The 15188-nt window shown below is 37.3% G+C and overlaps 1 protein-coding gene across 1 annotated transcript; it reads right to left on the bottom strand.

Moving 5' to 3' along the window:
- Nucleotides 1-3300: 3300 nt before the first annotated feature.
- On the bottom strand, nucleotides 3301-12749 carry LOC149191502 (ubiquitin-ribosomal protein eS31 fusion protein-like). Its single transcript, XM_089404301.1, has 2 exons — nucleotides 12584-12749; nucleotides 3301-3994 (listed from the first exon to the last, which is right to left on the bottom strand). The coding sequence occupies exons 1-2, from the start codon at nucleotides 12603-12605 to the stop codon at nucleotides 3546-3548; spliced, it is 471 nt and encodes a 156-aa protein (XP_089260427.1). The 5' UTR covers nucleotides 12606-12749; the 3' UTR covers nucleotides 3301-3545.
- Between the last annotated feature and the right edge of the window lie 2439 nt (nucleotides 12750-15188).

Raw genomic sequence — 15188 nt, 5'->3', positions numbered from 1 at the left:
TTGCATATTTTGTCTCTCTTGGTTTGGAATCATGGTTTTAAATCTTTAAAATAGTTTTTTTCATTAGAAACTAAATATTTTATGTATTTTTTAAAGACCACTTCATTGAGATCTGACCAATCCCGGTTTGACCAATCTCATTTTGAAACCTAGTTTGGTACGTGGACCGGTCCAGCCACCAATTCTGGTTTTGAATATTATGGGTACTCTTCTTGTTTGGAGACTTTTGTGATTTAGTTTTGAAGAGTGATGTTCAACAAATGAATCCACATGTGCCATATTTAAAAGTCAATGTTTCGAGTCACAAAATGGATTCAATATCATGACAAGCTTGTGCATTCAATATCATGACAAGCTTGTCAACAAAAGAAAAGGACAACAATAGTAACCTTGCACAGAAGTGATATGTGGAAAGAGTTTTGTTTACTTGAAAGGATCAAGATTTAGATTGAAAGATCTGTTGACTTTCACATTATTCTTCTATCCTTTTCTTCTCTCGGCAACCATGTTCTCATGATGAATCAAGTTTGTGACTCGAAACATAGGACTCTTAAATATGGCAGCTGTGGATTCATTTTCGGAACATCACTCTTCATAACTCAACCACAAAAGTCTCCAAACAATAATAGTAACCCTCCATGGAAGGAAAACTTGGAAAGAGTTTCATTTAGTCGAAACGACCAAGATTAAAATTGAGAGAAGATCTATTGACTTATTATTTTTCAAATTCACATTATTCTTCTGTGACCCAAGGAAAATTTGAAGGATAGAAATTTATCTCAAGTTTAAAACCCTCGGCAAATCTTACTAATATGCAAATTGTAAAACCTTTCGTTATATTTTTGTAGAAATATTTATATTTATAATGATTTTATATTAATCTATATGAAATATTGGCAATTTTTAAGGTGAAACAACTTTGTAATATAAAACTTGGGCAAATAATTTTTAGAAAAAATGAAAATCAACGGATTTTATTTTTGGAAAAAGCATAGAAAATTAACCCACCTACAAATATTAACCCCTAAAGTTTTCCCTTTTCTTCTCTCGACAATCCTATCCTAATGATGAGTCCAATATGTGACTCAAAATATAGACTCTTAAATATGGCACATGTGGATTCATTTCTTCTCAAATTCACATTATTCTTCTGTCCTTTTCTTCTCTAGACAACCCTCTCCTAATGATGAGTCCAATTTTCGACTTAAAAATTGCATTGTTAAATATGGCACTTGTGGATTCATTTCAAAAACATAATTCTTCATAACTCAACCACAAAAGTCTCTAAACAACAATGTAACCCTACACAAAAGGGATACCTAAAAAGAGTTTTGTTTACTCGAAAGGACCAAGATTAAAATTGAGATAAGATTTGCTATTATTTCTCAAATTCACATTGTTTTTCTCTCATATTTTCTATTCTCAAAAAGCTTGTCTTGATTATGAGTCTTGTTTGTGACTCAAAATGTAATCAATATGGCACTTGTGAATTTCATTTTTGGAACATCATTCTTCAAAACTTAACCACAGAAGTCTCCAAACACCTATAGTAGGCCTGCACATAAGGGATACCTAGAAAGAGTTTCATTTACTCGAAAGGACCAACATTAAAATTGAAAGATCTGTTGACTTATTATTTCTCAAATACACATTATTCATCTGTTCTTTTCTTTTCTTCGCTCGGCAAGCTTGTCCTGATGACGAGTCCAATTTGTGACTCAAAATGTAGACTTTTAAATATGGCACCTATGGATTCATTTTCAGAACATCACTCTTCAAAACCCAACCACAAAAGTCTCCGGATAATTTTATTATTATTATTATTATATATAGAATAATTAACAATAAAAATATAATTTTTATTCTTATTTATTATTAAAAGTTTGGTTAGACAAAAAACTAAAAGAAATCGAGTAGTCTTCAAGTATGAGTTTTTGAAAAGTTTCTTTGTCCGACAGGGATTCATTGAAATCACAAGTTTGATGGGTGAACTCTTCACAATTAAAGTGTCTCAAGGGTTTTTGGAGGTGCTGAATCCATATGTAGTCAAAACCCCAATTTAAACAACACAAATCAATATTTGACCACAATTTTTTCCCACCGGATTTTGAACAAAAATGCATCATAAACTCCAAAAAATCACACTTAAAGACTACTCCAAAAAAAATAAGCCGTCCTAAATCATCACCAACATACCCACATAACATAAATCATGAACTTTTTTTTATGGAGCAGCCCAACAGAATCCATCCATCGGAAGTGCAAAACTCATTCAACTACTAGATGATACACATCTATTCTTTTATTGTAACATTGGGTTGGCATCAAATAATTTTGTGTAATTGTTTGCTCTTAAACTTTTCCAATTGGCTGAATTTCTTCAAATCACTGAAATTAATATATATGTGCAGACTCAATGATTGATCAACTGGATGACTGGGAAGACTAAATTAAAAAATCTCTTCAAGAATTTCTCATATTTCTTTCTTTCTTTCTCACGTGTATATCATATTTCTTTTCTTTCTCACGTGTATACATATTTCTTTCATATTTCTCATATTTCTTTCTTTCTTTCTCACGTGTATATCATATTTCTTTTCTTTCTCACGTGTATACAGGGGAAAAAAACGAATAAGTGGATTAGAATTTTTCTCATATTTCTTTCTTTCTTTCTCACGTGTATACAGGGGAAAAAAACGAATAAGTGGATTAACTTTCAAAAAGAGGATTGACATTGGCTCAAGGTTAGTGGAAAATCCAAGAAAACAATGAATACATGCTCAGCTTTCTCCAGTTATGCCCCTGCCCGTAATTAAAAACTATCCATCTATATATTTCACTATATCTTTTTTGCTCTTGGATAAGCATGTTAGATCCTATTTTGGTTGGTGTTTTCCAATTTTGCGTGCGGATAGGGGATCCCCTCGAGGAAATGCAGAGACATAGTAGTCATACACTGATTTCCTTATGCTGTTTTAAGGAATACTACGTTTTCAGGTGAACCAACTACAGGTGACACATTTGGGTCTTTTCAGAACAACGAAAATATTGTCACCATACAGCACAGAAAAATTCATGACGAGGGATCAATGGGCAGAAGATTTGATTTCCAAGCAAATATGTGAACCTTCACATTGGACAAGTTATTCCTATCCTAGTGAAAGCAAATACATTCACCTGTAGAATGGTTAACATCATTTAAAAATTGAAGTTATATAGGATTTTAAATTACAACAGGAAAGTGACAATAATATAAGCTCATTTGAAAGGACGACTAAGATAGCGTTCAAATAACAGTAGTAGAAACAAAACTAATAACCAAAAACCTTTTATAATGTTCCGTATCAGTGGTTGAAATAAACAGAAACACTTAGCTTCAACAGAGTTGATATAATTTCCAATACTTATGCCAATAAAGGAAATTGAATGTTCCTAGTCTCAAACTAATTTAAACCAACGCCAAAAACATTTAGACCTGTCACATCTTAAAAAGAAAATCTAACGACCAATACGCCATCGGTGGCAGCAGAATCAAAAAGGATAAATCACTCTTCACCAGCCGTCTTGTAGAGGTAAGTCAGACCACACTTTCCACAATAATGACGGTCAAAATGGTTCGCCATAAATGTACCAGCTCCGCACTCCTGGTTCGGGCATTCCTTTCGCAATCTTTTCACTTTACCAGAGTCATCAACCTTGTAGTACTGCAGAACAGCCAATTTTACCTTCTTCTTCTTGTGCTTGAGCTTCTTAGGCTTAGTGTAAGTCTTCTTCTTTCTCTTCTTGGCACCACCTCTCAGACGAAGAACCAGGTGTAGAGTTGACTCTTTCTGAATATTGTAATCAGCGAGAGTTCTCCCATCCTCCAACTGCTTGCCAGCAAAAATCAAACGTTGCTGGTCAGGAGGAATGCCCTCCTTATCTTGAATCTTAGTCTTCACATTATCGATTGTATCTGAAGACTCTACCTCAAGGGTAATAGTCTTACCAGTCACTGAAAAAAGCAGCATGAAATCAGTACAATGAGATAAATAACCCACTAAAATACCAAATAACAAAATTAGGTATCCAGAAGGATACAACGGTACCAACATTTGGTAATTCGATTAATCGAACTAGGCAAATAAATAAAATGCCTAGATGAGGTATATACTCTAGTTCAGGTACTACGATAGGTTTTCCTACTGCAGAAAAATAAAAGATAAAAAATAAAAATAAAAACCTCTAGTTCAGGTACGTTTCCATATCATTAGTTATTTTTATCAAAAGAATATCTGCACATCTCAATGAGAGTACTTAACATCGGTTTCTCAAAAATGATAAATCTAATAGCGTTGTGTTCATTTTAGAATCAGTCTTTACAATCACTTCAAATATACAAGGGGTGTTCAGTTATAGTTATCAAAACCTCCAATCATCATAAAATGTCTAAAAAACACAAGCATACACACATATCCATGAACAGACAGCCCTTACAGACTCGCACCCAAGGAGGATCAAGTCAGATTAAATTTTAATGGTGTAGCAAAGAAGTAACCCCAGCCCAGCAAGAGGACAGGCTCTAAAAAAATAATGAAGGATTCCTAATTATAGACCCCAACTTCATTAACAGGGCATCTAATAATGAACAGAGCTTAAAGCCCTAGATGTGGTTTGCAATCTGTAATTCATGGGGCTTTCATAACAGCAAGATAGAAGAGGATTATAAGCTCCTCACAGACATGCTCAAAAATGTCAGGTGTAGCAACTGACCATTCAAGCACAGGACATTTGATAAATCAAGTGGCTGAAGAAATGAGCGTATCTTTCTGCCATGCTTAAGAGTAGTATAAGCTCCTTACAGACATACTCAATAGAAATGTCAGGTTTAGCAATTGACTTTTCAAATGGATAAATCAGGCAGCTAGAAAAATGAGCATATCTTTCTCACATACTGGGAGAGTGGACAACGGAGTGGCCAATTGGTTAGTAGACAAATTAGAGCCCCTGCTGTATCTTTCTCTCCCCGCCCGCACACCCCCCCCCCCCCCCGCATTAATTTGTAATCTTCCTCGGATTGACATTATCACCTCCAATGACATGCAAAAGGATGGATACCGATACAGCCAATCCCCATGTGTAGAAGTGAAAGAGGCACGCAAGGCAGGTATAAGCTCCTGAGGTTTATTACAGAGCAGTATGAATATTAACAGAAGAAAACAAGATGGCCATGTGCAAAGTAGTGTCATGGTTAGAGAGAGAAAGTGAGAGGGTAATGTTAGGATGAGGTTGGATAAATATCGGAAAAAGTGGCTTCAAGCATTTATGGTACTCTAGAATGGGAATTGGCTTAAAAGTTTATGGTACTCTAAAATATTAAAATAAATGGAGGTGCCGGGAACCTTGTGAAGGTGAATAGGACACTTCATCATTTGGTCCTGGATGAGCACATTAGCAATTCAAATATAAGGCAGATTCAAGAAGACATGACCAACAGAAGAACCAGACCATGATTTATGTGAAGATGAAAGGACACTAGGACACTTCATCATTTGGTCCTGGATGAGCACATTAGCAATTCAAATATAAGGCAGGTTCAAGAAGACATGACCAACAGAAGAACCAGACCATGATTTATGTGAAGATGAAGGGACACTGATTCCAAAGTACTGACTTCCAACTGTCAACCTGAACAGAGAGCGTTTATCTAGAAATTCAGGGCACCTCCAATCCAGAGAAGGAATTTTGATAGCATTTAGTTATCAGCTCTGAGAGCCAAATTCTGCTATTTTTGTTATTTTTTGAAATACGGAATTACATATATCAAGAGGGGCCAAACAGTCTTTCTGGCATGAAAGCAGTTTTAATATTTGGCATGCAAGAGCAGTAATAATTGTTAACAGTAATATAATTGTTAACAGGTAAAAAATTCAAAAACCTGACTCAGCTGTATCCTTTTTACATCCACCTGCCCCCTAAATAATTTTCCTGCTTGAATCGTCTCAAATTTCAATCACTTGAATAAAGTCAATTTAAAAGATGCCATATGTTGCACAATACTTATCCATTAGAATCTACTTTCACCCATATCCATTTCATAATTGCCCCCCAAAATGCACTACTGAACAGAAACTGGATAACTTCAAAAACTACAGTTCGTACAGGAAAAAAATTCGACATTTTTATATATTTTATACAATTCTATTTGTTTTGGGAGTGTCCTGTGAATTTTAAATGCCCCATTTATAAACTATTTCTAAACCAATCATAGCCACCAAACAAGACTATTAACAACACTTAAACAATTGATACTTCAGAAGTATTATATATGAGGCAAGTTGATAAGTACAAAACCCCCTCCTTTTCTGGAAGAAATTATCCCCCAAATTGAGTAAGAATTTTGGTGGAAGTCACAGTTCCAGTTGATTGATGGGAAATTTGACTATAGAACAGTCACAGTTCCAGTTGATTGATGGAACTTTTTGACTATGAAACTTCATCCCTGAGATTTTAACCCCTTCCATTTCTGGAAGAAATTATCCACCAAAATCAGTAGGAATTTGGTTGGAAGTAGCAGTTTGGGCTATTTGACTATAGAACTTCATCCCTGAGAATTTGGCCCATTTTAAGACAACACAGATGGCTGGAAATTTAAATATTACAAAGCCAACTGCACCATTTCTAAATAATTTCATTAAAATAATATTTCATAAACACTTCCTGCCCCACCACAGCAAATTACACAATGGAATGCAGATTAAATCACTAAGTGGTGTAATTGCAACACTAAAAATCAAAAACCCCATATTGCAACTAGGACAACCATAGGTCACAAGTTCAAATCCAGTCAAAACACTCAGGCTTACCCACCGCTAATATAACTGAAAGCCACAGCCCATCTAAATATTTCAAGAGTGTAGAATCCTATGAGGATTTCCATGAAAACTCACCGATTGGTGCAAATCCAAGAGAATAAATTGTAGATAGTACAAATATCAGTCATGAAATTTAAATGGTAGCTGACAAGAATATTAACTACAGTACCAAAGCACAATATCCTTATAGTAGCACCCTTGGTGTCAAAAGCCTGCAAATTGGACTTGGAAAGGGGAAGAATAAGCCTCAAGATACTTCTCCTGACCTGATCTCTTTGACATGACTTCACCACTTAAGCATTAGACCAAAGTGCTTATGTACACACTACTCACCATGGCAAACAGCTGACATATATATATATAAAGAAGCCTATAACTGAGAGAGAGGAGCTTATAACTGGACATTTCACAGCCCCCTTATTCCCTGCCATTAATAATAATGAAGGTGCCCAAGTTTTACTTCTATGCTACTGACAACGAAGAGTCCATTTCAGAAAAGGACACCTTATATTTCTCTCCATAACCAAAATGGGTTATAAAGTGGCCTTGATACATCCTAACCCTGCATATGTGCCCTGTGTATATTGAGTATTAGAGTATGAAGAGGGATTTGATCCCAATTGAAAAAAAATTGTAATTCGCAATATTTTTCACCAAGAAAAACATTATGTAAAATACCCAGTACTTCCATGCATGGTCAGCAGTAAACAAGGTAAACCATTAACCTAACTATAGGAAGCGGAGTAAACCATCTATTCTGATTATAGAGCCTAACCCTGTGTGTATAAGAGAGTTGAACACATCACCTCCCCAGCTCCCAGAGCTTCAGGGGAGAGAGAGCACACAAAAGATATCACATGTGTGGCTTATGACTGACCAGTTCCGAAATCAATGCTAAATACTGAACAAGTATATGATTACATAGTATAAATTTTACCAAGTACTAAACTAATATCAATATATTTTTAAAATATCAATAAATAGTATAAATATATTTGAAAAATAGATTTTATAAAATGATATTGTTTTAGTGAATTGACATCGCCATGTATCATATCTGGCTATTGCACAAATTCCACATTATTTTTCTTTTCTTTTTTCAGTTGCATGTTAACAGTGCCCCTGTAATGTTCCCAAGAAATTAATTGCCTAAAAGACGAAGTAGCCTATCGATCCCTGTATGCTATAGTGCTTGCTAAAGGGCAAAACCCCAAAATACCCAATGTTTGGGGACGTTTCGGGGCAGCTGGGCAAAGAAACCCTTAGTTGGGGGTTTTGAGAGAACCTCACTCAATAAATTAAGGAGGAAGATCCCCTCAAAGAAATCTATAAATATAAAAGGATTGGATTCCTTGAACTGGATCATTTATCTTTGTGTTTCTTGAGCCTGAGGCTCTGAGGGTTTTAAGACCCCTTTTCTCCTATCGATTTCAGTGGTGAAAGATTCCACCCAGGTTGATACACTTATTTTCTGTTCTTTTTTTCCTGCCTTGTTCTGGCACAGGGAATTCTTCACCAAGGAAGCAGTAAGTTGAGCTAAGTCTCCTGAGGTTGGATGGTTTTTTCCAAGGCAAATTCATGATTAAGGTTGAAGTACCAGAGGCAGCCTGAAGCTAAACAAAGATTTCCCGAGACTATTCGAATCTGTTCTGAGGCAGAAGAACAAATCATCCTGTTCTGAAATAGTGGCATCCTGAGTCAAGATAAGTCTGTGGCACAGACCAGTGAGGGTCTCCCAAGCATAGCATAGCAGTTCTGGCCTCAGGAAGATTGACAAGTCAACGAATCCCTAGGTTGCACGAAACAGGGAAACGGGTACGAGTTTCCGAAACGGGAAGTGATACGAAACGCGACCTCCCCAAATTTTGGAAACAGGGAAATGCGAATATATATATATATATATATATACTAAGACATTTAAGAAATAGGTGCAATCATAAAGCATATATGATACATTCTAATTTATTACATTATGATAAAATTGTCAATTGTCAATGTATAAACTATAAGTCTCTAAATTTACATCACATTTACTCATGAATGATCACATAATGAAAATAGAAATATCCAAAATCAGCCACGAGAAATTTCTAATTTCTTGTCGCGTGCTTGATTGGGAGTCTCCTCCTACATAGTCGAACGACCTTAGTGCTCTTGATTAAATACAAGTTTCATACCCTAGTACCCTACATGCTCTTCATTATTGGGAGTCTCCCCTGCATAGAGGGCTTGGTTCTCTTGATTAAATACAAGTTCCATACCCTAATACATGATAAAATCCCATGGAAACATTGCAATCCCCCCAATCCTGAAATCCTGAAAAACAGATAAGTGTGCTGGATTTTGAGTGAGATCTAAAATTCTACTTTCTCCATATGAAATCCAATGAGGGCGAAACCACTCTCAAACATCCTGAGTCATTTCATGTTCATGTTAAAAATTTAAGTAAAAGGATGAACTGCATATCAACACTAGGGCAAAAGTTCACTTTTATAACTTTAGACAGGGATCTAGAAGCAACTAGAAGTCACTAGGATAACCTAAAAATAAATTAGAAAACAAATTAATTATTTTTTTTAACACAAGTAAAAAGCTGAAACATGAGTCGTACGGCCTTGAAACGCGTTTCAGACCATACTGGCCACGTTTCAGTTTCGTGAAACTTGGCAGTATGGCCTGAAACGCGTTTCAGGGCCGTACCATACGCATTTCAGCGTTTCGTATGCCCTACATTTCCTGCAACATAGACAAATCCCCTCTAAGGCCGTAACCTCCTAAAGCAAGATATTCCGAAATTTTCCTAAAATCATATGAATTGTTTGGAGGTCAAACTATAGCATATTTCTAGGACAAGTCAGGGTTGAAGACCTTCGAATTTTCCTGTGATAAAAGGAAGAATCTTTCTGAGACAGATCAATTACCAAGGCCAACAAAGATCTGATTCGAGGTTTTTCTGTGACTGTACGAAGGATTCTCTCCATTCGGTGGCCAAGCAAATGTATGAACCAAAGGTTTTTGTGACTGTACAACGGGCCTTTCTGTGACATCTGACATGGTTTATGATAAAGCGAGTTCCCTGAAGTAATCCTGTGACACTTCCAAGTTTTCTAAAGTGTTTCTGTGGGTTATCTGAACCTCTGAGGCTGAGTGAGGTCCTCTGGAATCATTTTGCAGGCAGCATCTAAGGCAGTCTGCTCATACGAAGCATTGCATGAGGCCTCCTAGTTGTGAACAGTTATCTGTTTAGGGTATCCTGTACGTTCAGTCAACTTTAATTGTTTCATACTACATAAACCATATTTGTGTAACTGTGGATTACTACGACATGGATTTTTCTGTTGTGTGGGTTTACTAGTTTTGAGAACCAAAACTATTGTATTGGCTGAATTGAGGTCTTGCTGAACATTCATATTACATTATTTATCGTGTGGAATCTAATTATTACTGCATTATTGAGAAATTGCACTGTCAGATGAAGAGCCATTTATGGTACTAGACTGAGAAGAAATTTCTAAAGCCCTCATGCCCAAAGAAACCCTAGGGCAGTATTACCCTAGCACACTTCAGTGGTATCAGAGCAGAAATCCTGCCAGCCTGGATGGTGTTTGAAGATGGAGCAGCTGGACAAATTTTCTGGCAAGGAGTATGCAAAGTCCTGGAGGAAGCTGGAAGAGCAGCAAACAGAAGCTATAAAACAATTGCAATATTGGAACAGACTGGCTCTTACAGAATTAGAAAAATTTAACAAGGCTGCAGCATCCAAGCAAAATGATGAGGCTCAATCCCTCGAACCTCATGATAAGAGCACACAGCAGAATATAGGTATATGGAATCATTTTTTGGCTAGCTGTAATAAAAACAAGTCGAGTACAAGAAAAACTAAGGCAAAGGCAAAAGCATGGATGTGGCTGTACTCCCCTAAGAAGAAAAACCACGATGTGAATGCAAAGGTTTCAAAGAAGAAACCTCATGATGAAGATGATCAATCTCCTCGAGGGAGCCAAGAAGGCCATAATGAGGAAGCTGATGATAATGATGATTGAGTAGAATAGTAGACTGACACTTCTGTTGAGATTGCTCAGAAAAGGATTAAGGAGCAACTGACTCTGAGCTGCAACCGCCGCTAGAAAGATATGCAAGCACAGTTCACTATTGTGAATGTAATTATTGTTCGGTGGTGTATGAGCTATTTCTTGATTTGTAATTGCCTATCCCGTCTATACAAACATCAAAGAAAGTCTCATTGCCTCAACAAAGAGCCTTGGCAGTTTAAAAAAAAAGCTACAAATGAGTCTTCTCTGCTGGAATGTAGAGTTGCAGATTGACCTGCTTTGAATGAAGATACTGAATGGAATGTATCTGGTCCACAAGAAGATACTGGATAGTTGGACTATCTTGGATCGCCAACTGGATCTGAAGATATGTTATATCAAGGGCAAGTTTCTTTTGAAACATCAGAAAATGTGCAGCAAATTAAGAATCATTGTGTAGAAAATTCCATCCCTGAATCTGATTTAAGTCTGCCTGATGGATCTCAAACAGAGTCTCCTCTTCCCGTGGTTGGGGATTCAGAGGTATTATTACTTCCGTACAAAGAAATGGATTTTGTAGCTGGTAATGAGCTGGAGGTAACATGTAGGTCTCCAGATTTGGCTCAGGTGGACACTGTTGATGGCTTACACGATCAGTTAGATGATTATTTTGATGTGTTTGGACAACTGTTTGATAAGGATGAAACGTCTTTTGTTCAGAAAGAAGAAACAGAAGAAATTGAATCAAAGAATCTTTTATATGATGAAAATGGTGAAGCTTGCGAATCAGTTACTAACGTTTTTGGTGTTGAGGCCCGAGATGTTCAAAACATCACAGAGAAACCTTCAATTTTCCTTGTCGCAACAGACCCCCCTTGCAAGATGACACTGAGTTAGATAATACTCCGATTAATAACGGGTAGATATGTTTGATAAAACTGATGGTAAACAAGAGAAGGAACCTGCAGAAGATAGTTTTGAAGCAATTGAGGGTACTAGTCACAAGGGAAACTCAAGTGATCCCAAAACAAATTATGAAAATCTTAATCTTGTGCAAAAGGTTCCTCATCCAGGGATCAGCATCTTGCCAAAACTGTGAATGAGGACAGTGTTGTTGAAGATGCAGGTGATCCGAACCTCTGAGGCTAAGCGAGGTCCTCTGGAATCCTTTCGCGGGGAGCATCTAAGGTATTTTGTATGTTCAGTGGACTTTGAATGTTTCATACAGTACATAAACTATATTTGCGTGTCTGTGGATCACTAGACGTGGATTTTTCTGTACTGTGGGTTTACTCTTTGTTTTGAGAACCAAATCTATTGTATGGCAAATTGAGGTCATGCAGAACAATCATTACATTATTTATTGTGTGGAATCTAATTATTACTGCATTATTGAGAAGTTACACAGCCAGATGAAGAGCATTTTTATGGTACTGGGACTGAGAAGAAATTTTCGAAGCCCTAATACCCTTAGAAACCCTACAGCATAATTACCCTAGCACAACTTTAGCCCCGAGAAACAGACACACCAGAGGAAAGGAAAAGGAGTTATTGACGCATCTGGGGTTTTCATCAAACACATATACATAAAACATTTTTGTCGAAACCTTAAACCCTCAATGAGCCTTCAAGAAGTTACTTTGGAACCAAAGCAACGGAAAAGGCAAAGTAGGTGCCATGGGAGGTGTGAATACTTACGTGTTTTAACGAAGATCTGCATTATTGCAGTTGTAGACAGAAAACAGCAGCAGCTCTAGACAATTCCTTCGTCGCCGCCACACGTTTGCTCATCCAACCACCATGGGCTTAAGCCGGATTTATACCTTGAAAATTAGGGCAACCTCAAGATCGTGAAACCCGTCCTCTAATCCGACGGTCACAAAAGTAGTGAAATTGCATTTCATCCCATTTAAATTAGTCTAATTAATAAAAAACCATCGAACCCTAACACCTCCATCAAAATATGGGGAGAGTGTGGGCTTTATCTTACTCGTTCAAAATTAAGTAATTTCAAGGACTGGTGAATGGTAATATATAACGTTCAATATATTTTGTTTTATGGGCATATTTCATGAAGAGGTCTTGGTTGATTGCGCGAAATGTGGGTATGTTTGGTTTGTTTAGGAGTAGTTTAACGGGTATGTTGGTATGTTGTTTGTTTAGGAGTAGTTTAACGATGTTACAAATTTGTTGGGAAGATAGTGGAAATTCTAGCATGATTTTTGTTAAAGTCTGGCAGAAATTTTGGCAATTTAGGTTATAGTGTCAAACTTTAGCATTTTGGGTGACCGGGGTTTTTTGATGGTGCGGGATCCATTTCCACCATCAAAAAACCGATTCAAACACTTTTATGATCAGAGTTTTTGAAAGAAAAAAAAAATCACTGGATTTTGGCAAAAAATAACTTTTCGAGGGAATTTGTGGCTTGATAAACAACATCGTTTGTTTATTGTTGCAAGTATTGGCTAATGGTAATATATAAGGTTCAATATATTTTGTTTTATGGGTTAATAGACATATTTCATGAAGAGGCGGTGTTGGTTGATTGTTTGCAGTGAGAGTATGTTTGTTTGCTTATTGTTCCTTTGTAGTAAAAGAGGTAAAAAAAATATAATTATCATTATTTTATAGTACTCATTTCATAATGTTTCTCTATATATTTTATGTGGTTTGGATTGCTTTGACAATGTAGAAACCTTTCTATTTGATATTTGTATAATAGGGTCATTTGTATCCAACTATTATGTCCTTTTATGCTGAAATCAAGGCATGGACACAGGTAGGGTTGGAATTTGATGGGCATTTTGTTCTTTATAGGGCATTTTACCCGTAAAATATTTTTAAAATTTTTAAATGATCGTTCCTAGTGAAGTGTTTTGAAATGTGAAGAACATATTTTTAACAGGTTAATTTTTTTGGAAAACATTATTAATATCCTATCTAGCACCATTCCATTAGTGGAAGTTTCCTTCACTCAAAGCAAATAAGTACTATACTTTCAAGATGGTAATGTTGATCAAGTATAGAATGGTCTTGTGATCCAAGGGATCAAAAAAATGCTCAAAATTGAAAGTGTGCGACAGAGCTCGAAACATGTACGATTCAATAGATCTCGATGACCTGAATCCAACGAAACTCATTTCACTCAAATCCAACATTGGATGCTCCCTATATCATGTTCTCATCGATTTGGGAAACAACTAAAAATCTGAAAAATGGTTTGTAAGGATGCCCAGTCAGCAGTTCGTATACTGACTGGGCCATGATTTGGTAGGATGATTGGGTCCTTCATCGGCCAATGGTTGGTCGACATTTGGCATCAGCTGATTGGTTGAGGCGTGGTTTATTTTCATTGGTTGAATGTTTGTTATGGTGGCCCAATGAGGGAGTGCCACGTGGCCGACCAAAATTTTGTATGGAGGTCAAACAGCCCACGGGGAATCGAACATCGGATCTTGCATAGACCAAGAAAGACCTCCGCCAACTCCGCTACAATGTTACTTGACATAGATAGAAGAGGGGATGTATTTAAAGTTGAACGTTGGCATGGTTGGAGGTAGGGCTGAGACTAAGCCCCAGCCCTGGTCACCATGCCTAAGAGGACCAAGGGGCGGGACCGTGGGCCAAGGCTTAACCCCAGCTCCATGGCCACGACGCCCACCACGAACCATACGTCAGAGCAAACCCCAAAAACCACGAGTGGAGATGTTGGATGGGGGACAGCCTTGAGAGGCCAACCCAAGGCCATATGGAAGTCTATATGACCACCAACGTAAGAGTGAGAGGAGCTAGCAGATAAGCACTTGCAGTGGGGGCTAGCCCCTAGCCATATGGCCACCACGTGACCTCACTACCAGCAGATGGAGTGCGTAATCCTCAGCGTGCAATTTAAGCGCTAAAACCAAGGTTTTATGGAGTGTGATATGACCACGTGTCAAGCGGTTGGGGGCCCTGCCGGTGGGGGCAGGTAGTTAGCCCTGGCCACTAGGCACGTGTCCCCCATGTGGCCCTAATTTTTTGGAACTGGGAGCTTAATGGAAAAGTTATTTGTCCTACAATTTTGCCCCCCGAGCAGGAATGTAGACCAGGTTTGCGCGTTGTTTCCGCATTTGGGGCACTCAAGCCAAGTTTGGGGTGAATTATGGGATCACTAGTCAGAAATTTGGGAAAATGAAGAAACATTCAAAACTTTCTCAATTTTTGGCCAAATGAGGTGCAGAAAGAACCAAAATGGGGATTTTTTACAATGTTGGATCCATTGGAGACATCAGTTCTACTATTTGAGTTGTGTAAAGCATGTAAA

The sequence above is a fragment of the Pinus tabuliformis genome, chromosome 2_2 (assembly GCF_031772625.1).
Source record: "Pinus tabuliformis cultivar Carrire ecotype Pingquan chromosome 2_2, CPIR1, whole genome shotgun sequence".
Lineage (NCBI taxonomy): Eukaryota > Viridiplantae > Streptophyta > Pinopsida > Pinales > Pinaceae > Pinus > Pinus tabuliformis.
The sequence above is the reverse complement of the archived record's forward strand: the minus strand, read 5'-3'. Positions and strand labels throughout refer to the sequence as shown.

Bases quoted from the DNA above. Each gene is read 5' to 3' on its own strand.
- LOC149191502 (XM_089404301.1), bottom strand. From the start codon at position 12,605: ATGCAGATCTTCGTTAAAACAC. The intron at 3,995-12,583 runs GTAAGTATTCAC...TGCTTTTTTCAG, and splicing joins GCAGATCTTCGTTAAAACAC to TGACTGGTAAGACTATTACC.